Genomic DNA, 26,807 nt, shown 5'->3' on the forward strand with positions numbered 1-26,807 from the left:
CCCGCACCATAGAGTCAGTTCTGTGAGTCTGTGTGTGGTCTTCGCTTATCTTCAGTTACAGTAGCTAGTTGCTGGGCAGTAGGTCGGCTAATTGTGTTCTTGGTTATCTGTCCTTGGAGATATTCAGAGCTGGACATTCCTTTGTAATCTTTTGAGTTTGAACATCTTTTGTATGCCTGACCAGCATACAGCTAACCTTGTGTGTGTGTGTGTGTGTGTGTGTGTGTGTGTGTGTGTGTGTGTGTGTGTGTGTGTGTGTGTGTGTGTGTGTGTGTGTGTGTGTGTGTGTGTGTGTGTGTGTGTGTGTGTGTGTGTGTGTGTGTGTGTGTGTGTGTGTGTGTGTGTGTGTGTGTGTGTGTGTGTGTGTGTGTGTGTGTGTGTGTGTGTGTGTGTGTCCCACGTCAACATGTGTTGTGGGAGGGGAGAACAACACTTGTTCCCCTGTCCAGATTCCCCCCACCTTCTCAGGGACTCAAACCAGCGACCTTCTGGTCACAAGATTTTTCTCCTCCTACATCTGGGTTCCCGCTGCTCTCACTGTCTAGTTGTACAGTTGGAGCGTAGGTTCAGTGGTTTTGTCCTAGCTGTACAGTTGGACCGTAGGTTCAGTGGTTTTGTCCTAGCTGTACAGTTGGACCGTAGGTTCAGTGGTTTTGTCCTAGCTGTACAGTTGGAGCGTAGGTTCAGTGGTTTTGTCCAGCTGAGAGCCTGTTATTTTTCTGTTTGGCTTGCTGTACAGTTGGGAGAGAGAGTTGGTTATCTGACGCTGTGTGCTTCTCCTCTTGTCTGTTGTTGCACAGTCGGGAGCCGGAGCTCAGTGAGGTCGGCCAGAAGGCGAGATGGCGGTCTCCACACAGCTGGGCTTACTGCTTTGGAAGAACTTCACATACAGAAGGAGACAGACTGTAAGTATGAATAACTATAATATGGGTGTTATATATATAATATAGCAGATGCCTCGCTATAGCATGGCTAACATGTAATTTCTATGTAATGAACATTTATCATGTCATTCAAGTTAGGCTACTTTCTAGCAGCAAGTATGACAAATGATAATCATCTATTGTGGGTGTTCTAGTAGCACACCATGTAACGCGCTGCGTCGCGAAACGGCCGACCCGGGTTCGACTCCCAGACCCGGCGTCCTTTGCCGATTGTCTTCCCCTGCTCTGTCTCCCATTTCCTCCTCTTCCTCTCTCTCTACCGGACTGCCCCGTAGTACAAACATACAAAAAAAGAAAAGAAAAATCATCTATTGTGAGATATAGACCATGTTTTCAGTGGATATTTTGAAATACAATGATAACTAGTTAACCACAGGAAGTTTTATTTTTATTTATCCATAATTTATTCTGGTATTACATTTACTGGTGACAAAATAAGAAGAAAACAGAAAGAATAGGTTTGTCTCAATAAGACCATGAACCCATTGTGACTCACCTAGCGATTCTATCACAGTGCCACATGTGACAAAACTCCCACAGAAACTTGTGACGTTATTATTATTAACATATTAGAAGAAAACTGAACTCATACATTTTAATAAGCATGACCCCCAGTATGATATCAACCCACATCCTTTAATGATTCACAAAAGAAATGATTCACTTCCACATCAGTTGAACAGGAGGTTACTGATGAGTCACAGTGTTCTGCTGTCTGTGTTCTGAGAGGTGACGATACATCATCAAGTCAAGTGTTCTTGTATTAACCCCTTGGGGAAATTCAGGTGCCATAGCGGCATAGAGGAGGGGGGAGGGAGGGTAGGTAATGACAGGAAAAAAAGATAATAATAGAGTAGAATATGATAATAATAGTGGAATGGCAGTATATTCTATCAATTGCATTGCATGGAGGCAAGTAGAATTATCCTACTGTGCAGAATCAAAGTTTCATTAGCACTGTTTCATCATTTTGGAGTGTGATAGGAGCTCCTACTTGCTGGCTTTCCACTGAGAAAAATACGGCCTCAAATCTCTTGAAACACCTCCTACAACAGCAGGTTTAAAAATAGTGTAAATCAATTTCAGCCTGCTGTGCTTTTGATCAAGCCTGTAGCTTGATATCTTATCTTCTTATCCTGCAGACATGCGCTCACGTTTTTCTAGATTAGTAAAACAATAGCATCGGCTTTACAGTAATCTTTCTGCCGCTAAATCTGATTTGGCTCGGAACCACTGTACAGTATTTCAAATATATTTGTTTATCTGAGTCTTTTTTTTTTTTTTTTTTTTATCTTTTTCCCCCTCCATTTTCCTCCAATTTTCTCCCATCCCAATGTTAGTCGTATGCCAATTCCAAATCCCTTCCTGGTCGCTGCGCACTTACCCCCCACAGTCAGATCATCTGGGAGAGTGGAGGCTATCACGTGCTTCCTCCGACACACGTCCAGCCAATCAACCGCTTCTTTTCACCTGGCAGCGCGGATCCTCCCTGAGAGGGCGTAGCGTGTGGAAGGATCACACTATCCCACTCAGGTCCTATCCGCGCTTAGCAGGCGCCCCGACCGAACTGTAGGGGTCGCTGTTTACAACGACCCGGACCCACCCCGCCAGCTTCTCCCACCCTCTAATACAGCCAATTGTATTAGTGTGAACGGCCAGCCAAGCTGGTGACAACCTCGGAGCTGGGAGCTGGATTCGAACAGGCGAATCCAGCTCTCCGGGGTTGGTGACGAACGCAATCTCCGCTACGCCACCTAACCGCCCTGTTTATCTGAGTCTTAATCAAGTAAAGCATTTGCTTTCTGTACATTCTGTAAGCCTGGTCCATCACTACAGTCCTTCCTAACACCATATACTGTCAATCAGGCTTTAACAATGGTATTTTGTATTTGTTGAAATACCTTTTTGCAAAATCCTGACTCAAAGAATAATTCCTTTAATAATACTAATAATTACTGCTTTTGTTAAATATATATAAAATGTGTATATTCGAGTATACATCTGACCAGTATAACACAATCACTATATGTTCCCATAGCCTAGAGTAGACCATTATCTTTATCCCCCCTTCCTGTTTGCCATGCTGGGTTAAGGCTGGTTAAGGCTTATTAAGGCTGACTAAGGCTGACTAAGGCTGGGACACAGGCATCTGATGCTGGGAGGCCATTGTGGAACAGATGGACCAGTCCAAGTGCTTACACACCTCTCTCTCTCCCTCGCTCCCTGGCTCGCTTGCTCTCTGAGTCTCTCTGAGTCTCTCTCTCTGAGTCTCTCTCTCTCTCTCTCTCTCTCTCTCTCTCTCTCTCTCTCTCTCTCTCTCTGAGTCTCTCTCTCTCTCTCTGAGTCTCCCTCTCTCTCTCTCTCTCTGTGTCTCTGTTTCTCTCTCTCTCTCTCTCTCTGTCTGTCTCTCTCACTCACTTGTACATTCAATCTCTTTTTCCCTCTATCTAATGTTATTTTGCTCTCTCCTTCTTAACCCATAGACTTTTCACAGACTCATATAGGGGGATTATGAACAAAGAACAGCTGACACTGCCCGACCCCCACCCCCTTCTGAACCACACACACACAATCACAAAAACACACACACACACACACACACACACACACACACACACACACACACACACACACACACACACACACACACACACACACACACACACACACACACACACACACACACACACCACATACATCACAAAAACACACACACACACACACACACACACACACACACACACACACACACACCACATACATCAAAAACCGGGACTGTAAAATACATGGTGTGTGCCAAATGACCCAGTTGTACTGTAAAAAGGGGGTTGTTTTAAAGAGGTTTAAAGGACGTGTACATTTGGCTCAGTGTACATTTTCTGAAGTGTCAAACATCATGTCATGGAGACTTGATGTTTGTTCAAAAGAACAAACATAAACTCTTGACATTTTCATTGTGTATTTTATGCCTTTTTGACATTTTCATTGTCATTGGCTTTGCACCTATTTCATATTTGAAATTCATCTGCTCTCTCTAGTTGAGATATTTTATGAAGAAGTGTGTGTTTTATGAACAGTATATCTCCACCCTCGCCCTCTTTTCCTGATCCTCCTATCAAAACAACAAAAAAAATAAAAAAATCTGAATATTTTCAGCGTATCGCGATATATTTAGTATCGCGATACTATCGCATTGTGACGCAAGTATCGCGATATTATCGTATCGTGAGGTCTCTGGCGACTGTCGCTTCCCTCGGACAAACTTGGTTTGATATTGTATACTATATGTTGAAATGGTAGTTGTGATTGGAGAATCAAGAAAAGAGGGCAGAGCTTGAGATTGGTCAATTGTAATTTATTGACTGCTGTTACTCTTTCCTTTTCCTAGACATGTTATCAGCAGTCTTGTGTGTTTTTAGGAACCGAGAGGATAGCCTACATCTAGGACAGACCTTGTAAAAATTAATTGCCCACCCCTGATCTAGGATGTAACTTCTGTTGGTTCATTGTCTGGTGTAACCCCCCTCTTCTCGTGCCTCTCTCCTCTCCTCCTCCTCTCAGGTCCAGTTGCTGATAGAGATCATCTGGCCTCTGTTCATCTTCTTCATTCTCATCTCTGTCAGAATGCACTACCCGCCCTATGAACAGCATGAATGTAAGTAGGGAAGGAGGGATGGAGGGAGGCAGGGAGGGAGGGAGAGATGGAGGGATAGAAGAATGTATATGTGTGTGTATAGATGGATGGATGGACAGATGGACGGACGGACGGACGGACGGACGGACGGATGGATGGATGGATGGATGGATGGATGGATGGATGGATGGATGGATGGATGGATGGATGGATGGATATACAGATGGAAACATATGTGCAGTGGGGAATCTGTCTCAGTTAATCATGTTTAAAGGCGAAAGACGATTAAAGTGACGGTAAAATCGAAAGAAAACAATATTCCCGAACATTATTGTTATGCTCAGTGGATGAGAGGCTTTTGATGCCATACTGTATACTGTGTGTATCCCAAACAAAATGTCTTTCCATTTCCAGCAAATCACCCACCCGTTAACTGAGTGCTAATTGTTGTAAGATTATTATATGTTTATGACTCCATGACTTTTGTAACATCCAGTCTTCTGAACAAAATTATACTGAGAATCCTTTTATGTTGTGTAATAAACGTCATTGGGTGCAGGCTCAGGATTTAGGTTGACTGGAAACACAACTCCCTGTGGGACGCCCTGTCCTCTTCCCCTCTCCCCTGTCACTGTCCTTGTCTCCATACCATCGCTGCAGCTGAAATGCTATAATAATTAGTCTAACTGCTGGAGGTTCTCTCGTTTCCTGGTATTGAAAGGATAGTGGAATGCATGGAACTGAACGGGGTGCATTAGTCACCCAAGGTCTCTGTTTTGTTGTTAGAGAGACGACCCACGCACTTGGTCAATATCTGTTTGACCCTCAGCTCCTGGAAAAGGACAGACAATAACAATACTCAATAGATCCGTACAGTTTTTTCAACTTTCACCCCAATTCAATTTGAGTGTTTTCATGTGGTGACAATTACAGTTTGATAATAAAAAAAAAATGCTGAGAAAGACATCACCAACAAAACTTTTTAGTTTTTTTTGTGTGATAGAGCGTTCATGTTTTCCCTTGGATCAAATGACCTCTGGCATAAAGACAGGATGGTTGATGGTTATGTGTCTCCCATACATTCTGTGTGTGTCGATGCAGGATCTCTGTTGAAGGTAATTTACCAGGTCAGCAGTTCACGTCTGGTAGAGTAGATGTTCTTCATGCATAGTAAACACCTTTAATGGCCTTGGTCACCGTACTCTAAATATGGGAGACACACTGTTCAGTCTAAATGACAGTTGACACCCATTGTAGGTAGCTGGCCAGTTGTTCTTGATTGATTGTCATTGATTTATAGTGTGGAGCGTGAGATAGCTGATCAATACAATGTGGATACGGACATGCAAACACACATGTGCGGGCACACACAAACATTCACACCCAGGAAGGAAATCGATAATTACTATAACATTTAACTTTTAGACAAAACAATCAAGCATGATGTGTCCATTCTGAGTACATGTGTCATCATTTGGGTTGACCACCGAGCCTTTCGCTGTGGCGCTAAAGTAAGCCAACGCTGACAGCTGAAACTTGTGAAACCATCTCACATGTCAATCCCTAAACCAGCCAACCTGGTGAACTCAAAACTAGGTCAACCTCCAACTGTTGACCACGTCTGTCCGCCGGTGTTTATCTGAACAGCGTTGCAGCTACAGTAGCTTCTGTAAACAGCAGGAGCAGCAGGGATGGTGGTTGATAAGGTTGAGATGGTGATACGGGCTTATACCATAAAGATAAAGCCAGGATCTTTGTATCATTTTCCCTTATATTTCACTTTATGTTCCTTTAATATTGTGTGTCAGTCGTTCCCTTTAGATACAACTTCAAGCTCCAATCTTGTCTGACCAGATCCTAATGAACTCTGAACTTTCCCCTTCCCTTCCACTCTCAGGCCACTTTCCCAACAAGGCCATGCCCTCTGCGGGCACCCTGCCCTGGGTACAGGGCATCATCTGCAATGCCAACAACCCTTGCTTCCGCTACCCGACTCCCGGCGAGACCCCCGGAGTGGTGGGCAACTTCAATGACTCCATGTGAGTAAGGATCCTCCTGGGTGGGTGATGGTCCGGGATGCAACATTGTCACTGTTCAGTGTATTTTTAACCCCCATCTTCCTTCTTATGTTCCTCAGTATCTCCCGACTGTTCGAAGATGCTAAGAAGATCCTGCTGTACAGCCAGAATGACAAAAGCTTTGAGGGCTTTAAGGGGCTGGTGAGAGCCCTGCGCAAACTGCAGAAAAACACAGCACGTAAGTTGCTTTATTTGTCTGCCCATCCAGTCACTTGTCTGTTAATTCACTAGCACACAATCATTCATTTCTGCGTTAATTGATTTGTGTGTGTGTGTGTGTGTCCCCTATATACACACACACACACACACACACACACACACACACACACACACACACACACACACACACACACACACACACACACACACACACACACACACACACACACACACACACACACACACACACACACACACACACACACACACACACACACACACAGAGTTGCTACTGCATATCATGTGGTGTCAGAAAAATATATGGGCTAATGTGAATCCTGTTTTTGTCAAGGATTATTATGGATATTGTGGATAATTATTAGATAAACTTCATCCAGTTTAGCAACCGAGTCACAGTCACCTGAAATTAAAAATGGAGGACGGATTTGTAATTCCTAGGATGTTCTGGTCTATCAGACAGCATAAAGAGTGTGTGTGTGTGTGTGTGTGTGTGTGTGTGTGTGTGTGTGTGTGTGTGTGTGTGTGTGTGTGTGTGTGTGTGTGTGTGTGTGTGTGTGTGTGTGTGTGTGTGTGTGTGTGTGTGTGTGTGTGTGTGTGTGTGTGTGTGTGTGTGTGTGTGAGTGAGTAGATGACATATGACAAGCGGAATTGACAAGCCCATGACAGCTTGAGTGTGTGGTATATTCACCTGTACCTCACAGAACATGCCAAACACTCAGCGCCCAATAGTTTTGGACAGAACGCCTAATATTACATACCCTGACGGTATGCCACTCCAACCACCTCGTCTGCATGCATGATCATGCTGAGTCTAGTCTGACGGCTGATTAGCATTATACCAAGGAACCTGGCCAGCGATTCTCCAGTCGCCTGGGAGGCTGGAGAAGCCAGGAGCATTGCTAGAGCAGGTGTAAATGGACGGGACCCCTTGAGAATCATCATAATAACCTCAGCCTTTGGGATCAACATCAGACACTGACTGGCAGGCCTGGGGACCTGGTGTCAGGGGAGGGACCCCGCCTGTCCCTTATCTGGCCCTAGCAGCCCTTTGGGCGTTGGGGCCGACCAGGCAGTATTCCCTCTTCTCCTCTCTGTTTATGTGTGTTTTTTCTCTTACAAGACAGGAAACACATATTTTTGGGAACCTCCCTGAAAAACAGGATACAGACCTAGAGAGAAATTGACTTTTAACCAGGTCCCTGTGTGTGTGTGTGTGTGTGTGTGTGTGTGTGTGTGTGTGTGTGTGTGTGTGTGTGTGTGTGTGTGTGTGTGTGTGTGTGTGTGTGTGTGTGTGTGTGTGTGTGTGTGTGTGTGTGTGTGTGTGTGTGTGTGTGTGTGTGTGTGTGTGTGTGTGTGTGTGTGTGTGTGTGTGTGTGTGTGTGTGTGTGTTTGTCCATATTTGTGTTGTTTTGTCTGCACACTGGTGCAGGAATGCTGGTACTTCCAGTTTATGCTAACAGGTCATGCTGTGTGCTAATTAGGTTGCATGCCATTGGTTCCATCTCTGGCGTTAACCCATTCTCCGCCAATCACGTCTTAAGGCGGGTTTCTCCGCCATGCGTTGTCTGCCAATGAGATCAATATTTCATATTTTCGTCATGGTATTCATATTTCACCCACAGAGTCTTGGCTGATGCTGTCTGAGCCATCACAACTCTGCAACGCTTCAATACCGCCACCTGGTGGCCAATCGGCGAGTTGCCAAACCGGAAGTGCCCGTTGGGAGCTCGGTCCGTCCCCTAATTTCGTCCGGCCACTCGTTTATCGTCCCGGGGCTCAATACAGACACCGTGGATATGAATCTTTGCCATAACTCAATAATCAACATGATTTGGATGTGTATTAGTAATATACAAACATCACATAATTGGGATCTGTTTGCTCCACTCTCATCGCCCAACGCTACGAGGAGACTGACGTGAGTTTCAGCGTTTTTCTTTATCATTTTCGATACAAACTGCTCTGATCAATATATCACCCATACTACATAAATCATTTAACGTCGGTCATTGAATTATAAATTATAATTGAACTTATTAATATAAGTTAGATTTTTAAGCGTTTACTATTTTAATTTGTAAGAAGTATTTGTATCCGTATACACCTCACTCATTTAACATTTACTGCCAAACTATTTGTTATAATCTTTTGTGCAGACGTCAAGTGAGAGGTGATTACCTACTGGTGTCTGCTTTCAAGATGAGAGAGAGAGAGAGAGAGAGAGAGAGAGAGAGAGAGAGAGAGAGAGAGAGACAGACCTTGGCAGGTTTATAACAGAAAAGGGCTACGTTCAGACTGCAGGAAAAGATGATTTATTTGGGATTTGATTTATACAGTATTATTATTATTATTACTCATACTGTATATGTGGTCCTAAATCAGATACAGGTCTGATTTTTCCAATGCGATCTTAGTCTGAACAGTCATATCAGAATTCATGCTACTTTTATGACATATCTTTTGTTTGGACGGAACAATCGTAATTTACATAAGTAAGTCATGATCCGCATTTGAACCCACAACCAGAAGTACATACTGTAGTATGTACCTTAGTCTGTTGAGCCCACAAAGAATCAACCCTCAAATCAACATTTTACTTTAATCTTTGGTGCCCGCCTCCCAACTTCCTGCCTCAATTTCCTGTGTGTACTTCCTGTTAGTGAAGTAGAGCATGGTGATAAAAATGATCTTCTATCTTTGAGTGGCGAGTGAAGACTTCATAAACACAATTGCATAATCGCTGATTTCAGCTCAGTTATGTTGTAAAGAGGACCATTTAAAATGGGTCATGAGACCCACAAGCAGAAATGAGAGCAGCAAGTGCAGGATAGGGTCTGTATAAATATGACCTATCTGCAATACTCCCTCCTCCCTATCAACAAATCAAATCTATTTCATTGACACATCTGTAAAACTGTATACCCCACATTATTGTATGTCCACAATTTAATGCAGTCATGCAGAAAATACCTCTTTAAATATAGTGCTGATTAAAGACCAAGCCATATGAAGCGATCATCAATATTATGCGTTCATCAATTTCCAATAGTGACTAATGACGTAAATGTATTCAACGTTGAGAAAGCAAAAATAAAAATAAAAACCTCTTCGTGATCCTCCAATCACAACTGTTTGTCTGAAGAAAGCAGTTGGAATTGGAGGATCAAGTAAAGAGAGCAGGGTTTGAGATAGGTTAATTGACTAAAACAAATCTTATTGGAGTAGGACACTAACAAGCAATTTGCCATCTCGCTTTCACATATAGTTTTGGTCGACTCGTGCGGTTCTGGTGGTGAAGTTGCAACATTGTTGCATTCTTCATTTGGTTCGCCTGCGTTCACATAGCAATCTGTCAGGCGCACCGAACTATCTGAACAATGTCACGCGGTCGAAAAGGGCGCTCGTCCATTGGACACAATGGAGAGTGGAAATCCCTCCCCTTCAGAAAGTGAAATGCGGAAAAACACAAACGGCGTAGCCGTGAGCAGGCGTGATAGTAGCAGAGGCGTGGCTGATAGAGAGTGGAAATGTGTGTGTGTGTGTGGCTGCGAGCCCGTGTGTGCGCGCGCGCACGTGTGTGTGTGTCTGTGTGTGTGGACTGCGAGCCATGTCTGACTCCAGATCAGCGGATCACCCAAGTCTGTCCACGAGACATGTTTACACAGTGTGCTTGTAATGCCGCGCTCCGTGTGTGTGTGTGTGTGTAAATAGAATTTAGGCAGGGCCACGGTATTAATAATAAGCCGTGTTTTTTTCTTCTTCCTTCTATCCAAGATGCGCAGATAGATAGATAGATAGATAGATAGATAGATAGATAGATAGATAGATAGATAGATAGATAGATAGATAGATAGATAGATAGATAGATAGATAGATAGATAGATAGATAGATAGATAGATAGATAGATGCAGTGTGCTGCGCACTGCGGTATTAATAATAATAATAATAATAATAATAATAATAATAATAATAATAATAATAATAATAATAATAATAATAATAATAATCTGCGGTGTTCCTTCTACCCAAGATGCAGTTTATCAGGTGACTTCCTACGTTTGGTCCGCGTTTGGTTCGATGAAGCCGAACCGAGACCTACGTTTTCAGGCGGACCAGAGTTCGCGTGTTTGGTCCGCGGGCCGAGTTCGACGCGCATTCACACAAACCCGAAAAACCGAATTCTGGTCCGATAATCCGGACCAAACAGCCCCTGTGTGAAAGCGACCTAATTGACCAAGAGGTGCCAGCCCTACTTTACACACTCCCCACTGTGTGAAAAGTAACTAAGTACTCAAGCAAGTACTGTATTCAAGAACAATTTAGAGGTACCTGTATTTACATTTTAGGGAACTTTCTACTTTTACTCTACTACTTTTCAAAGGAAATATTGTACTTTTTACTCCACTACATTTATCTGAACCCATCAGTTACTAGTTACTTTGAAGAAAAAGATTCTGCATAGAAAACATGGCATAGATTCAAATTTGAAGCTTGCCACCTTCAAGAGCACGTAGTAAGAGCTAGTACAACACAACAATGGATTGTGGTGAATGCTCCCAAGCGCTGGAATACAGAAACGTCATATAATTTAGAATAATAGAATACTTTTACATTTAATATTTAAATACATTTAATATCAAATACTTCTCCACTTTTAGAATTTTTAATGGAGGACTTTCACCTTTACCAGAGTACGGTTTTATCTGGGTATTTCTACTTTTACTTAAGTAAACAAACTGCTTACTGGTTCCAGCACATCATATAGTACCTTCTATATAACGTTCCATGTGAGGCTTATAGGCTTCCAGGTCTCTGACAGACAGCTCATTAAACCTCTAGTCCCCTGTCAGACAGCTCATTAAGCTGACGTTTTCTGGCAACAGATACAGATTCCAAATGCAGTAGTTCCCCTGTGTCTCTGTCCATGTGAGAGACAGTTGATACAAGCCTATCAATTCACAAGGCAAAAAGTGGAGAAGGTAAACTGTCTGTCGCTCCCGGGTGACCCCATTAGAAGTCAGCCTCTTTTCCCTGTAAACGATGGAGCGTGAGAGATATGAGCGGAGAGCAAGTCGCCTCACATGCGGGTTAATAATTAATCTCTCAGCGGAATCAAAGACTGAGATTTATAGCCTACAGGGGGGTTCGGTGGAGGTTGTCTTTTCAATTTGACTTTTATCAACAAATCATATAAGAGCATTAAGACCTCAGGGCGGTGCTGAATCAAGGACCCACACCGTATCCTTGTGGTCAGGCTCGCGTTTTGATCATAATTCTACACATTTGTTTTTGGAGGTAATCCAGTCATGATGCTGTATGAGAAATCAGATGATTAAAATCTTGAATTGATATGACAAATGGATTGGGTTTCCACAATTTCTTCAACAAAGCCTGGTGTTTCAGCAGCCTTCAAATGGAGGACAGATGGAGTTGACTTTGGGACACAGTGGGAGCTAAGGCTAAGTTAGCATATTAAAGCTAAGGCTAAGTTATCATACTAAAGCTACAGTAAGTAGCTACTAAAGCTAATGCTAAGTTAGCATACTAAAGCTAAGTACCTACTAGAGCTAAGGCTAAGTTAGCATATAGCATGTAAAGCACAGTTACCCTGCTACAGGAAGCTTATAGCAGCAACTTTGCCTTTATTTTGGTAACTAACAGCTGAGTCATTCTACAGAAACGCACACTTTTCTGTCCCCAGCCTTTGCAGAAAGCATACACTTTAAACAGACTTTGTAGTAGGGCTGTCCCCGACTAAGGATTTGGATGGTCGACTAGGATTGGCCAAAATTTGCTGTTAAAAAAAGTATAATATTTTAATTTTTCTTTTTCTTTTTTTTTTTCGTTCCATTTGGGCTGTGGGGGTGCTTAATGTCTGAAGGAGTCGACTGAAGGCTTCTTGTCCTCTGCAAAAGCATGCAATTGGTCCACTGATGGATACATCTTGATATTTGTCTAGTCTAGTGTGTTCATTAGATGGGTGAAATCCTCTTTCAGTGCCTCTGTGCCTGTTTTCGTAGGCAGTTGGCCTCTGGTATGGGTGCCATTAGCGTTAGCCATGCTTCTAGGCCTCTTCTTTTGGAAAAAAAAAATATTTATTTTTTATTTATTTATTTTTTATTATATTCGACTAAGAGGTTGGCCAGTCGACTACGGCTCCTTTCGACCGATTAGTCGACTAATCGATTAATAGGGGGCAGCCCTACTTTGTAGTCACATTTAATTTATATATTTGAATAATGTAAAATGTTCTTTGAACAATTATACCTATTTGAGGCAAGAATTGGGCAATATTTGTTTTTAATCAATTATATGAAATTCCAAGTACAAGAAAAGTGCTTGTCCCCAATGTCATGTATTGAGGTTTAGGGGCATATTTAGAGTTTACAAATATATTTCTCTCCCATTTTAAATGCAAGAATGTATACACCACTATCACATGTATGAAGTGGCTAACATAAAAAAAATTAAATACCAACTAAATATTGTAAATAATATAATGGAAATAGCTGTCCCCTGGTGTCATGTCACTGGTGTTACCGCTTAAAAAAAATCCCTATTCCGAAAAAATCCAAAGACTTGTGACATCACTTCCTACTTCCTACATTGTACTTCCTGAAGAACTGTGAAGAAAGGTACATTGTCAGTCTGCTGTCTTTTTTCAAATGTTGGAAATGTTCTCATTTATCTCATAATTTCATACGAGACATTTAGCTAGAGTCACTGGTATGGCCTATTTTTAAAGAAGATATCAATACTCAATAATCAACACAAATTGATTAAATTACATATTTTAGTGAGTTTAGCATGATTAGCAACATGTGGTTTGAGGTACTGTAGCTGCCATTTTGTAAAATACAGATTTCATGAAAATGGTCACTGGTGTTACCATCACTGGTGTTACTGCTCTTCAATTAACACCAGTGACGACCAGTAACACCAGTGACTATCTTGTGTAAATAAGCTTTAGTAAAAGCTTTTAAAGAAGTTGTTATGCATACAATATAACTCATTAGTACCCATTTCATGATCACAACTAAATATAAATATAAATTATATAAATAAATATATATAATATATATATAAAATAAATATATAAATAACTAAAGTTATTTGACTTAATGTCAGTGATAATCTTTGGTTTTGTACTAAATACACCATTTTCTATCTCAAATAAGTAATTGATATTGAATAAAACAATCTTTAGTGTTCTTTGTGTCACTGGTGTTTTATTGTGTCACTGGTGTTACTGTGTCATATGAAATCAAAAGTGTCACATTTGACTTGTAAATTATTTTATATCAATTGACCTTTGCTTCATTCAAGAGTTAGGATGTTAAGGATACTATGATTACATTTGTATGACTGTCCTTCAAATATTGTTATTATTATAGCAAAGATATGATGGTGTTAATAAGCAAACGTCACACAATCACACTTTTCACTGTGCCTCTGACTATATGTGCAGAATTGATTGTGAAAAAAACATTTCTAAAAATACTTTAATATTGTTAAAGGCATGAGGTAACACCAGTGACAAAAAGATGGCACAAGCATTCTTTAAGTCAAAGTAAATATATATTTTTTAATCATTAAGCTCTCATTTATGTGGATTCATAAAGTCAAAGGGTTAACCAATATTGTAACTTAAGTTTAAATGTAGGAAAATTAACTACATTTTAAGACATGTTGCTATTCCAAAAGTGTGCGTTTCTGTAGAATGACTCAGCTGACATTGTTCCAAACATGTACAATATCTTTTATGACCCTCACATTACCAAACCTAACCATATTATACACACTGTAGACTAGGGATGGGCACGGGTATTTGAATATTCAGCTATTTGAGACAATGTTTTCTTCTATGTTCAATAAATTGAACACATTGGATTTGGTTTCCTTATTTATTTGACAAATAGATGGAAAACAGTCACAATTATGATAATTTGTTTACTGAAGGTGAGGTGTGTGTGTGTGTGTGTGTGTGTGTGTGTGTGTGTGTGTGTGTGTGTGTGTGTGTGTGTGTGTGTGTGTGTGTGTGTGTGTGTGTGTGTGTGTGTGTGTGTGTAGGTGTGTGTGTGTGTTTGTTGTTTTTCTCACTTCCTAAAAAGTTGATTTAATTAAGGAAAGTGTTTTTCCCGGACACTGACGCAAGGCAGGGGAAATGCTGTAATGAATTCTGTAGACTAGCTTTTCCTGTCCTATAGCCAGTGGGTGAGTGAGGTTTCTGAGGTAACTAACCTGTTATACGCTATTTTAAATTGGCTTTGCAAGCTGGTACAGTAGTCACCTCCAACTGATGTGTTTAGACATGTACAGTGTTGACTCCAGTCTCTGTCTTCTACCCAGCTGGCATCAGGATACACACGCAAGCTTGCATGCACACACACGCACATGCACGCACGTGCAAATGACAGTATGGAACTCCTTAAGTTATTTTACCCCAATGAACTCATTTGCATCTGTAATTTAGGGGTTTAGTTCACTTAGGCCATACACACACATACACACATACACACAGACGCACAGACGCACGCACGCACGAACGCATGCGCACGCACACACACACACACACACACACACACACACACACACACACACACACACACACACACACACACACACACACATACAGTACATTCACAGCAGACACACACACACACACCTTTGCGGTCGCCATAGAACACAGAAGACTTTCCATGTAATTTGAGGTGAGGTAACGTGATGATATATCACCTTGCTCCTGTGTTACATAATTTCCCTCTGGGCTGTTTGACTGCAATGCACCATGGGAGCTGTAGTTTCCTGCAGGAAGTCTAATTAAGCTTCATTAGCACTCCCTGGCTGCTCACCCACGGGGCCTTTGGGTCATCACAACGGACATGCACACATATGCATAGGCAGGCATGCACAATCACACACTCACATAGACAGAGGCCCGCGGAGAGACAAAGGTGTGTACACAAACACACACAGATGCACACACACACAGACACTGACATTTCAGTTCAGATCAGTAGCAGTGTTTCCTGTGGTGCAGCACTGTGGGATGAAAGACTAGATACTAGTCAAGTCTAGCTGGAGAGGAGGAATAAAGACTAGAGATTAGTCAAGACACACTGGAGAGGAGGAATAAAGACTAGAGATTAGTCAAGACACACTGGAGAGGAGGAATAAATACTAGAGATTAGTCAAGTCTAGCTGGGGAGGAGGAATAAAGACTAAAGATTAGTCAAGACACACTGGAGAGGAGGAATAAAGACTAGAGATTAGTCAAGACACACTGGAGAGGAGGAATAAAGACTAGAGATTAGTCAAATCTAGCTGGAGACGAGGAATAAAAACTAGAGATTAGTCAAGTCTAGCTGGAGAGGAGGAATAAAGACTAGAGATTAGTCAAATCTAGCTGGAGACGAGGAATAAAGACTAGAGATTCGTCAAGTCTACCTGGAGACGAGGAATAAAGACTAGAGATTAGTCAAGTCTAGCTGGAGAGGAGGAATAAAGACTAGAGATTAGTCAAATCTAGCTGGAGACGAGGAATAAAGACTAGAGATTCGTCAAGTCTACCTGGAGACGAGGAATAAAGACTAGAGATTAGTCAAGTCTAGCTGGAGAGGAGGAATAAAGACTAGAGATTAGTCAAGTCTAGCTGGAGAGGAGGAATAAATACTAGAGATTAGTCAAGTCTAGCTGGAGAGGTGGAATAAAGACTAGAGATTAGTCAAGTCTAGCTGGAGAGGAGGAATAAATACTAGAGATTAGTCAAATCTAGCTGAAGAGGAGGAATAAAGACCATTCTCTTCGGTTCAAATAACAAACTCAGCAAGACCGACGGCTTCTCAGTTACAGAAGAAATTACCTACCTGGGTTCCATCCTAGAGGCAAATCTTTCCTGTGACAAAATGGCATCCAATGTAATAAAAAAAAGTCAACCAACGAATTTGTTTCTTGTACCGGATGCGTCTACCTTAATGATAAGCAAGCAGTGCAAAAATGCGGAAGCATTCGTCACCGCACGCCACTACGGTAAAGCGCCTTTCTTTTCAGGCCCGCTTTGGGAGCTGTCGCGCGGAAATAGGCTGTCTATTGCCATTCTCTTTGACAAACTCTAACCTTAACCAGCTCCTTAACAGCGCCTAAACTTAACCGTTCTAACCTTAACCAACTCCGAAACAATGCCTAACCTTAACCTTAACCATAACCATGCCTAACCTTAACCATAGAAATTATATTGCCATTTCTCTTTGACAAACTCTAACCTTAACCAGCTCCTTAACAGCGCCTAAACTTAACCGTTCTAACCTTAACCAACTCCGAAACAATGCCTAACCTTAACCTTAACCTTAACCATGCCTAACCTTAACCGGCGAAAGAATACATGTTAAAAAAAAAAATCACGTTAAAAATAAAATATTCGATGGGATTCGAACTCGCCAGCAAACGAGCCATAGGATCCACAGCCATGTAGTCTTGCCAATTGAGCTATTTCTAGATACTGAATAAGGGGCGGTGACTTATATATATTGAGCTCCGCTCGTGTCGAACCAAGGCGGGATCTCATGCGCATGCGCGGGCACCTCGCGCGAGCACGCCGGCGCACGCACGCACCTGAGCGAGCACGCCGCCGCCGGTGCACGCACGGGCGCTGGGCGGCGGAAAATGAAAGGCGCATTACCGCACGCCACTACGGTAGAATGCTTCCGCATTCTTGCACTGCTTGCTTATCATTAAGGAAAAGGCGTACCGGATCTCCTCACTGGTAAACAAGAATACGCTGAAGACTCTGGCAGGAGCACTCATTCAAGGGTACTACGACTATGCTTGCACCTCATGGTACCAAAGCACCTCAAAGGCGCTAAAAACTAAATTACAAACATCTCAAAACAAACTGGTCAGACTACTGCTTGACCTTACTCCTAGAACCCACCTCACCCCTGCCCACTTTGACAACCTAGGATGGCTTAGAGTAGACGACAGAGTACAGCAACTTGCAATGGGCCTGGTCTACAAGATACACTACACGATCAAGGTACCCATGTACATGTCAAAATACTTCCCAAAGGTCAGTGAATACCACAACCACAACACCAGAGGGAGCTCCACAAATCATGTTAAACCAAGATTCAGCTCAAACAAGGGACTAAACACGTTTCACAATTATGCCACATCAATGTGGAACGCCCTACCCAAAGCTGTAAAGGAATGTGAATCACTACCCACTTTCAAAACCACTCTCAAAGAACACCTACGGGAGACTGCAATTAGAAACTGGCCCCTGTAAATGTCCTAACCCAACCCCCTCCAATGTACAGTAACTTACCTAGTATGGTTTTGTCAATATTCCAATGTACAGTTTTGCTTGTACAGTTGTTTCTCCCCCTCCCCAACCCCTCCTACAACCTCCTAAGTTTTCAATCAATCAATCAAAACCCAGAATAGAACAGAGGCTATGACCTTATTTAAACGTGTGGAAAAAACAACAACCTTAAAGTTAGCAATCACTGGATCACACAGACATCATCACACACACACACCACGGTCGGTTACAAAACAGACACAGAGCATTTTTCATAAACAAAGCAGGAGCCAGCCTGTCGTCACCCCCGAGGGCTGCTGTGTTCTTGTCGACTGCCGTGTTCTTTTGGGTGTTGCCATGCTTCCTCCTAACAGAGCTCTGCTCTCACATGTGTTTCTATTTTCTACTCAACAGTGAGGCTCATTTAATATGAGAGTCGGTAGAGGGAGACTGTGGCAGAGGAGGGGAGAGAAAGAGAAGTTGAGAGAGAGAAAGAGAGAGAGAGAAGTTAACAAGTATCTGGGTTAAAGTGGAATACCCTATAGTAACCTCAGTTGAAAAAGGAAGTGTGTGTGTGTGTGTGTGTGTGTGTGTGTGTGTGTGTGTGTGTGTGTGTGTGTGTGTGTGTGTGTGTGTGCGTGTGCGTGTGCGTGTGTGACTGACCATGGAGCTCATTCAAACTGGTTTAAAGAGTCGTGGTGACTTCCTCGGAATGTTCAGACACTGTAGGGAAAAACCTCTATCTCTTTGTTCTCAGTCAGACTCAGCAATGTCGTCATGTAAATATCTATTAGTTGAATATGCTGATTGTGTTTGTGGGTTCAGATCTAGTCCGTGACCACTGTCAACCTCTGTCACGTCATCCATCCACTCTCACATCTGTTATGTTGCTCATTGCTGTATAACGTAAAAGAAAATGTTCAACCATTATTTATTCAGAGAAAGATCCAGAATCACACACACACAGTAACCAACTCATTCACACCTGGGAGCTGCCCAGTACAACCACAGTCTGACACTGTTGGCCACTGAGCAGCTCCTCTGGAGGAAGAGGGGGTGTCAGGGGAGGTTGTCGAGGGGTGGGAGTGAAATACTCAAAGTATTACAGGATTTTTAAACTGCGTTTTTCTGTTCCTCAGGTTTCAAGCTGAAGGACTTTCTGAAAGACAACGAGACCCTGTCCCACTTCCTCCACCGAAACGCCTCGCTGCCACATCATGCTCTGAGACAGATTGTGGAGGCCGACGTCAACCTGGAGAAGGTTAGAACACACGATATTGATAGTAGGGTTATATGGGTAGAAACACTGCTTTTGACATTTAATCAACTACAAACAAATACTGCAATCTTGAATGAATAAATAAATAAATGAATAAAATACAAATATTTATAAAACATATAGAACAGTGTCTATTACCAATGCAGTCATCCACCACTGTGCTTTGAATTCAGAATCAACTCCAAATCATATTGATATTGAATTAGATATATAAATCTGAAATGGACTATTTCCCAGCTGTAATAATTGTCACAGAGTGTGCCGGAGGCTCACAATATGGATCACGATGTTGAGCGTGAAAACCATTCCTCCCTCTGTGTTCCTCCCATCATTCCTGACATTCTCTACTGTGGGTCACAAAACCAAATAATCCACTAAAGAGATCTTTAAAACTACCATGACTATGTCATATATCTTTTATGCCTGATGACAGTATCCATAATTATTATCACAAATCTTTCTATTGGAACAAAACCAATCTGTTCGACTAAAATAAAAATAAAATGTAATCAAATGTATGTAAAATAAAAAACCTCCTTGTTGTAATCGCATACCCATTGTTCATACTGATCATGGAACGGGATGTCAGAGGGGGAAATGTATGGGAAACAATGCCTTGTTTGAGTCCTGGAGTGTCAGAATTGACAGTGGCACATCTAAGCCTGGATACGGGTGGGTGCAGAGCGAAATGCTTCACATGGGCTGCACCAACACTGATAGCTGGTATTGGATATCAGATCGATACCTGGCTCAAATAGAGTATCGTATCGGAAAATCTACCGCAAAACCGATATTCCAAGATCCATGTGTGGACATGTCAGAAATCCAATTTTCTCTCTTTTTACACACAGAGAAATCAGTAGGCCTACTCTGCGTCAGACTGCTACTTAAAGATTTAGTAACTGCCGACCAATATGGGCTGTGTGAAAGGTGGTGACAGAGCATCTGTAGTTAATTCTGTTGAATCATCTTGTGCCATATGACCCCTATCACCCCTATCACCCCTATCACCCCTATCACGTGATCAACAAACCAGGCCCTCTGCTGTGGTCTCGTGCACAGTGACCTTGGTTTGACATCGTCCTGTCCGGTGGGCAGCAGAACCGACAGCGTCACAGAGGAGCCCTTAACGGCCAGCAATAAAAGCACCATGAGTGAAATATAGGAATGGGGGAGGAGGAGGAGGAGGAGGAGGGTGTTATGAAGGTGTTACATTTCCCAACTCTTCTTCTCTCCATTCCTCCCTCTCTCTCTCCTTCGATTGTGTTACATCTCTCTCCATCACTTCCTCTCATTCCTCTTTTCAGACCCTTCCTCTCTCCTCTCTTCCTCCTCATAATCTCTCTGTTTCCACCCCCCTCTTCCCCCGCGGCTCATCCCTCCTTCCCTCATGCCGGAGTGAAAATCCAGTACAGTAAATTCTACTTCACTCTCCTCCTCTCCTCCCCTAGAGATCAAGTCACATGATGACTGCACCCCTCCTCCCCCCCGCCTCCCTCCACCCCTCCCCTGTCTCTCCTCACGTGCAGAGAGAACCGCTCGCACACTCATGCACACATATACGCACATACATACATACGCACACCCATACACACAATGTCTGGTAGATCTATTAACTGTTTCGCCCTTGGACCACTCCTCTCTCTCTTTCTCTGTCTGTCTGTCTGTCTGTCTGTCTGTCTGTCTGTCTGTCTGTCTGTCTGTCTGTCTGTCTAACATACAGATTAGAAGGTCACAGTTAGGGGTGGACGGTATAAACGGTATACGGTATAAACGGTATGAATTTGCTCTACGGTATGGATTTTGCCTATACCGTGTAACCGGTAGTGCAGCTCTAAAATAGCAATGACGTCATGTAACCACAGCGCGACTATTTCACTCGCATTTGCCCCTAAAAATAGATAGAATTAGTCATAGATAATAGATATGTGCGAACTGGAAAAAGTTATTTAGGAGGCTTCGCGCAGTGCCAGCCCCTCCCGCACGCATGTAAACACGGGTCTACTAGTAGTCTAGTGGGACGGGACGTCTCCCTGAGCTAACGTTAGCTTAGCTACCGTTACAAAATGACCCAGTCAACTATTCACTTTTAGTTTAATACATGATGAGGCATTGTCTAACCGAACGGTATCTAGTCGGCCAGCTACCGATAGCTCCTGACATCAACAAACGCTCCATCAAGTCTAGTAGAGAGTAGACGTGTATGATAGCTCCGTTAGCCGTTAGCTCACGTTAACGCAAGTTCACCGTTCAAAACGAAATGTCCCATTGAACTAAATAATTCACTGAGGCGTTGTATTAACGTTATATATCCGGCTAGCAGTAGCTACAGATAGCTCCTGATATCAATGTCTTATAACACTGATTCGATGCGTATTCGAGCTGAGGGCTTGCTGAGCACAGTTAAGTAACGTTATGCCAATAGGGTCCAGGTGCAGCGCCGGAGAATCCTGGCCGTAGCTCTGCTCGAGGCTACTCGAGTATAGGTCCAGATGCAGCTCTGGAGAATCCTGGCCGTAGCTGGAGGCTACTAGAGTACACACAGACAGTGGAGCTTGTTGCGTGGTGGCGATGTCTCGCAGATAATACAAGTACAAGTCTAATTATATAATATATATATTTTATAAAAAAAAAAAAAAATTATATAAAATAAAAATAAATTTTTTTTATCAAAAACGATGATACCGTGATATATACCGTTACCGTCTATGCTTCAGATTATACCGTGATATAAATTTTAGACCATACCGTCCACCCCTAGTCACAGTAATGTTATTTAAGGGAAGACAGGCCATCTGTTTTGGCTCTTATTCCAAAAAGTAAGCAAAATAAGCGGATATACTTGTCGTATCCGGTATGCGGTTAGCAAGGGGGAAAAGGGACGATTTGGGTTTATTAATTTATACAAATGAAGTAATTTAAATGAATGAATCCAAATTATAAATTCAAGGCGTGTAAATGGTTAAACACAAAAGGCATAAAAACAGATTCAACCAAATTAACAGGAATAATAACTCCCAAACAGAAAAAAATATTATTAAAATTTGATTTCACTCACTGCCCATCCGCCAATCTCTCCCTGTGTACCACACAGTGTGTGTATGGTGTGTGTATGTGTGAAACCCTGGTGTGTTTCCAATGAAAAGATTATGTATGTGTGCTAGGGCTGACCCCTATTAGTCGAATAGTTGACTAATCGATCGAAAGGAGCCGTAGTCGACTGCCAACCTCTTAGTCGAATGCAAAAAAATATATATTATAATTCTTAAAATAAATTTTTGTATCATTCTTTCCAAAAGAAAATAGGCCTAGACGCGTGGCTAACGCTAATGGCATGCATACCAGAGGCTAACTGCCTAAGAAAACAGGCACAGAGGCACTGAAAGAGGATTTCACCCATCTAATGAACACACTAGACTAGACAAATATCAAGATGTATCCATCAGTGGACCAATTGCATGCTTTTGCAGAGGACAAGAAGCCTTCAGTTGACTCCTTCAGACATTAAGCACCCCCACAGCCCAAATGGAATGAATTTTTTTTTATTATATATATATATTTCTTTGAATTTTCTTTTTTCGACTATCGGCTAATTTCGGCCAATCAAAGTCGACTCTCCAAATCCTTAGTCGGGGACAGCCCTAATGTGTGCACATGTGAGTGAGTGTGTGTGTGTGTGTGTGTGTGTGTGTGTGTGTGTGTGTGTGTGTGTGTGTGTGTGTGTGTGTGTGTGTGTGTGTGTGTGTGTGTGTGCGCGTGTGTGTGCACCCCCCGCATTTCACTGTATGCTTGTATGCCGTGACAAATAAAACTCTTGACTTGACTTGACTTGCATCTGCGTGTGTGTGTGTGTGTGTGTGTGTGTGTGTGCGTGTGTGTGTGTGTGTGTGTGTGTGTGTGTGTGTGTGTGTGTGTGTGTGTGTGTGTGTGTGTGTGTGTGTGTGTAAGCTCATTGTGTGCGGCTGACTGATAGGCGCGATGACATAGGACAGACTGGTCAAGGACGTTTAGGGAGAGACTCTCTCATGTCTGGGAGGCTTAAGTACGGTAATATCTCCTTGGTGATGGAGCACTTTCAGAGAGTCCTCTGGATATTCCAGGCCCCTAATAGCTCAAGAGCTATCTGTCTCCACACATTCTTAATTTATTCTCCTCATAGTTTTTCTCTTTTTTCCAAACGGGACATTCCGGAATAGCCTGGGACCCACTCCAAAGAGTGACCGGGGAACGTGGTGTTGGAATGTGAAATATAAACATTTTCCTTATCTGCAACCTGTTCAAGATGTATTTATTGACATAACATGACTTGACCATGCCCGCTATTCTCTGCCAGTGTATTTAAAAACACTAAGTCAAACCCCTCCCCTATAGATGTGTGTTATCTTTGAGAAGGGAGTTTGACGAGCCATTGTCCCCTCAGGGTTTTAAGGTGCAGAAAGGCAAACAGATTTGATGAGACTTTATACTCAAACGTTAACGAATAACAACTGCAAGGTATGGGGAGTGGTGACTTAATGGTTAAAGTCTGAAACTTGTGATGGAACTTGTGATTGACCCCCTGGATGCAGGACTGTGGCTGCCCACTGCTCTTAAATAGTTGTAAAAATGTACTTGGCAATAAAGAGATTCTATTCTATTTTATATTGTGGCCTTCACAATATATACGCCTAAACATATATCTACATGTAAACCTATAACTAAACCAAAATCTAAAAAAATAAGACCTTTGTCACAAAAAGATGAATCAGTATTTGCCAGGGTATGTCCAAGAATAGTGTTTATGGTAATATTGCTTCCTTGTGGTTTGCCAGGGTATGTCCAAGAATAGTGTTTATGGTAATATTGCTTCCTTGTGGTTTGCCAGGGTATGTCCAAGAATAGTGTTTATGGTAATATTGCTTCCTTGTGGTTTGCCAGCGTATGTCCAAGAATAGTGTTTATGGTAATATTGCTTCCTTGTGGTTTGCCAGGGTATGTCCAAGAATAGTGTTTATGGTAATATTGCTTCCTTGTGGTTTGCCAGGGTATGTCCAAGAATAGTGTTTATGGTAATATTGCTTCCTTGTGGTTTGCCAGGGTATGTCCAAGAATAGTGTTTATGGTAATATTGCTTCCTTGTGGTTTGCCAGGGTATGTCCAAGAATAGTGTTTATGGTAATATTGCTTCCTTGTGGTTTGCCAGGGTATGTCCAAGAATAGTGTTTATGGTAATATTGCTTCCTTTTGGTTTGCCAGGGTATGTCCAAGAATAGTGTTTATGGTAATATTGCTTCCTTGTGGTTTGCCAGGGTATGTCCAAGAATAGTGTTTATGGTAATATTGCTTCCTTGTGGTTTGCCAGGGTATGTCCAAGAATAGTGTTTATGGTAATATTGCTTCCTTGTGGTTTGCCAGGGTATGTCCAAGAATAGTGTTTATGGTAATATTGCTTCCTTGTGGTTTGCCAGGGTATGTCCAAGAATAGTGTTTATGGTAATATTGCTTCCTTGTGGTTTGCCAGGGTATGTCCAAGAATAGTGTTTATGGTAATATTGCTTCCTTGTGGTTTGCCAGGGTATGTCCAAGAATAGTGTTTATGGTAATATTGCTTCCTTGTGGTTTGCCAGGGTATGTCCAAGAATAGTGTTTATGGTAATATTGCTTCCTTGTGGTTTGCCAGGGTATGTCCTAGAATAGTGTTTATGGTAATATTGCTTCCTTGTGGTTTTGTTGGTACAACATTTCAGCCTCAGGTTGTTGTTGTATATTTATTCTCTTCACTTTTCTCCCCAACTCCCTGCCAAGATGGTGGATGTGATTTGCTTCTTTATCCAACCCTCCAGCTTGTGTGTTAATAAAAGCTGAGTTAATTTAGCCTGTGAAAATAACAGTTCACAATAAAAAAGTTCAAAGCACTTCACAATAAATTATAATAAACAGCGGCCCAACGTTAATTAATAAATGAATCAAAATAACAAAATGAAGACAACATTGTATCAATATTTCAATTAGGCTAAATTAAGTCTATAAATGTATATCTAAATCTAAAAAGAGTGTGCAAGCAATGTGATGTTTTTCTCAAGCATGTTAAGAGTAACTCTCCCTCTCTATCTCTCTCTCTCTCTCTCTCTTCTCTCTCTCTCTCTAGGTCTTGACTAAAGGTTTTGGCTTCCATCTCAGAGATCTCTGCAACCAGACATCTCTAGAAGAGTTTGTCACCATCGCCGATGGCAACGTGTCCCGCCTCACACAAGACATCATCTGCAGCTCAACCAGTGATTGGCTGGACAAGGCCCAGAGCCACTTTCTCTCCAATTTGGACTTCTTCAAACCCATACGGGTGAGTCCAGCTGTCATTCACACAAGGCAACGAAGTCAAAGTCAGTTCTTGCCTGGAGTGGATTTTTGGCAAATATGTAAAACTTTCTAAGGAATTCATGAATGATTTGAATTGGGAAAATGTATTTCCACAGCCAAATTCACGTCTGCTGATTGTAAAAAGCACACTTTGGCTTCTAAAACAACCCCATTCTGATCATCAATGAGTTAGTCAGTCAGTTAGCTGGTTAGGCAATAAGTCTGACGAAAGACACGTTTCTTGTATAAATGTCCCACTATACTGCAGAACCTTTTGTCCGTAGGAACAAAGCAAGAGCACGTTCCCTTCCTGTTTTTACCTTCCTGTGTTCCAAATGTACAACATTTCATCATCAACCCCCCCCCCCCCCCCCAGTAGCCTGTTGCCTGACTATTGCTATGGCCCTGCTTGGATGTGGAATCTCCAAGAATCTCCATTCTCCACCCTGAAATATCGTTACCTGTTCCAGGAAATCCATTCCTATGATCTGAACATGACGGGGTTCCGGTCACTTATTGACCATGTGTTTATAGACCCAAACATCTGGTGGGGGGTATAGCTATTATCTGCAATCAACACTGTAGTCATTCTTTCAGGCTGGTGTTTACTGAATGTTTTACAGTCAAGTGAACAGATTGCTTTTTTGTTCGCCCAGAGGGGGCACCATTCAGACACTGCACCCATTTAGAGCGTGTACATTCTTACACAACTGCAACGAGGGATGTCATGTGGACACAGACGCTAACACACACACACACACACACACACACACACACACACACACACACACACACACACTTACGCTCTCTCACAAAACTGGGAAGGGTACTAATATGGTTCATAGCTCTACTGTACCCCCCCCAATGAACTCTTTCTAGGTCATTATTGCATTTAGACAAAGGCAGACATTGACTCGCGACACTAATGTCATGTGACAAGAGACAGAGGGAGGTGCTGGTCCACCACAAGAACATGTTGTACAAGTGGATTCTTGATTAGAGATCAAATATGCAATCGGAATAGGGAAAATGTAACCCAAGTATAAGATTCAATAA

The 26,807-nt window shown here is 42.2% G+C and overlaps 1 protein-coding gene across 2 annotated transcripts in view; it reads left to right on the forward strand.

The window, feature by feature from the left end:
• The window catches only part of LOC311232328 (phospholipid-transporting ATPase ABCA1-like), an 82,134-nt gene that overhangs the window by 9,172 nt on the left and 46,155 nt on the right, over positions 1 to 26,807 (forward strand). For both annotated transcript variants that reach the window (XM_084319083.1, XM_084319084.1), the window contains exons 2-7: positions 801 to 905; positions 4,506 to 4,599; positions 6,476 to 6,617; positions 6,716 to 6,834; positions 19,276 to 19,397; positions 25,543 to 25,734. In XM_084319083.1, the coding sequence (XP_084175209.1) occupies positions 840 to 905; positions 4,506 to 4,599; positions 6,476 to 6,617; positions 6,716 to 6,834; positions 19,276 to 19,397; positions 25,543 to 25,734 (735 nt within the window). In that variant the 5' untranslated portion in view covers positions 801 to 839. The remainder of the gene's footprint in view (positions 1 to 800; positions 906 to 4,505; positions 4,600 to 6,475; positions 6,618 to 6,715; positions 6,835 to 19,275; positions 19,398 to 25,542; positions 25,735 to 26,807) is intronic.

Source organism: Notolepis coatsorum (genome assembly GCF_963971535.1).
Source record: "Notolepis coatsorum genome assembly, chromosome: 7".
Taxonomy (NCBI): Eukaryota; Metazoa; Chordata; class Actinopteri; order Aulopiformes; family Paralepididae; genus Notolepis; species Notolepis coatsorum.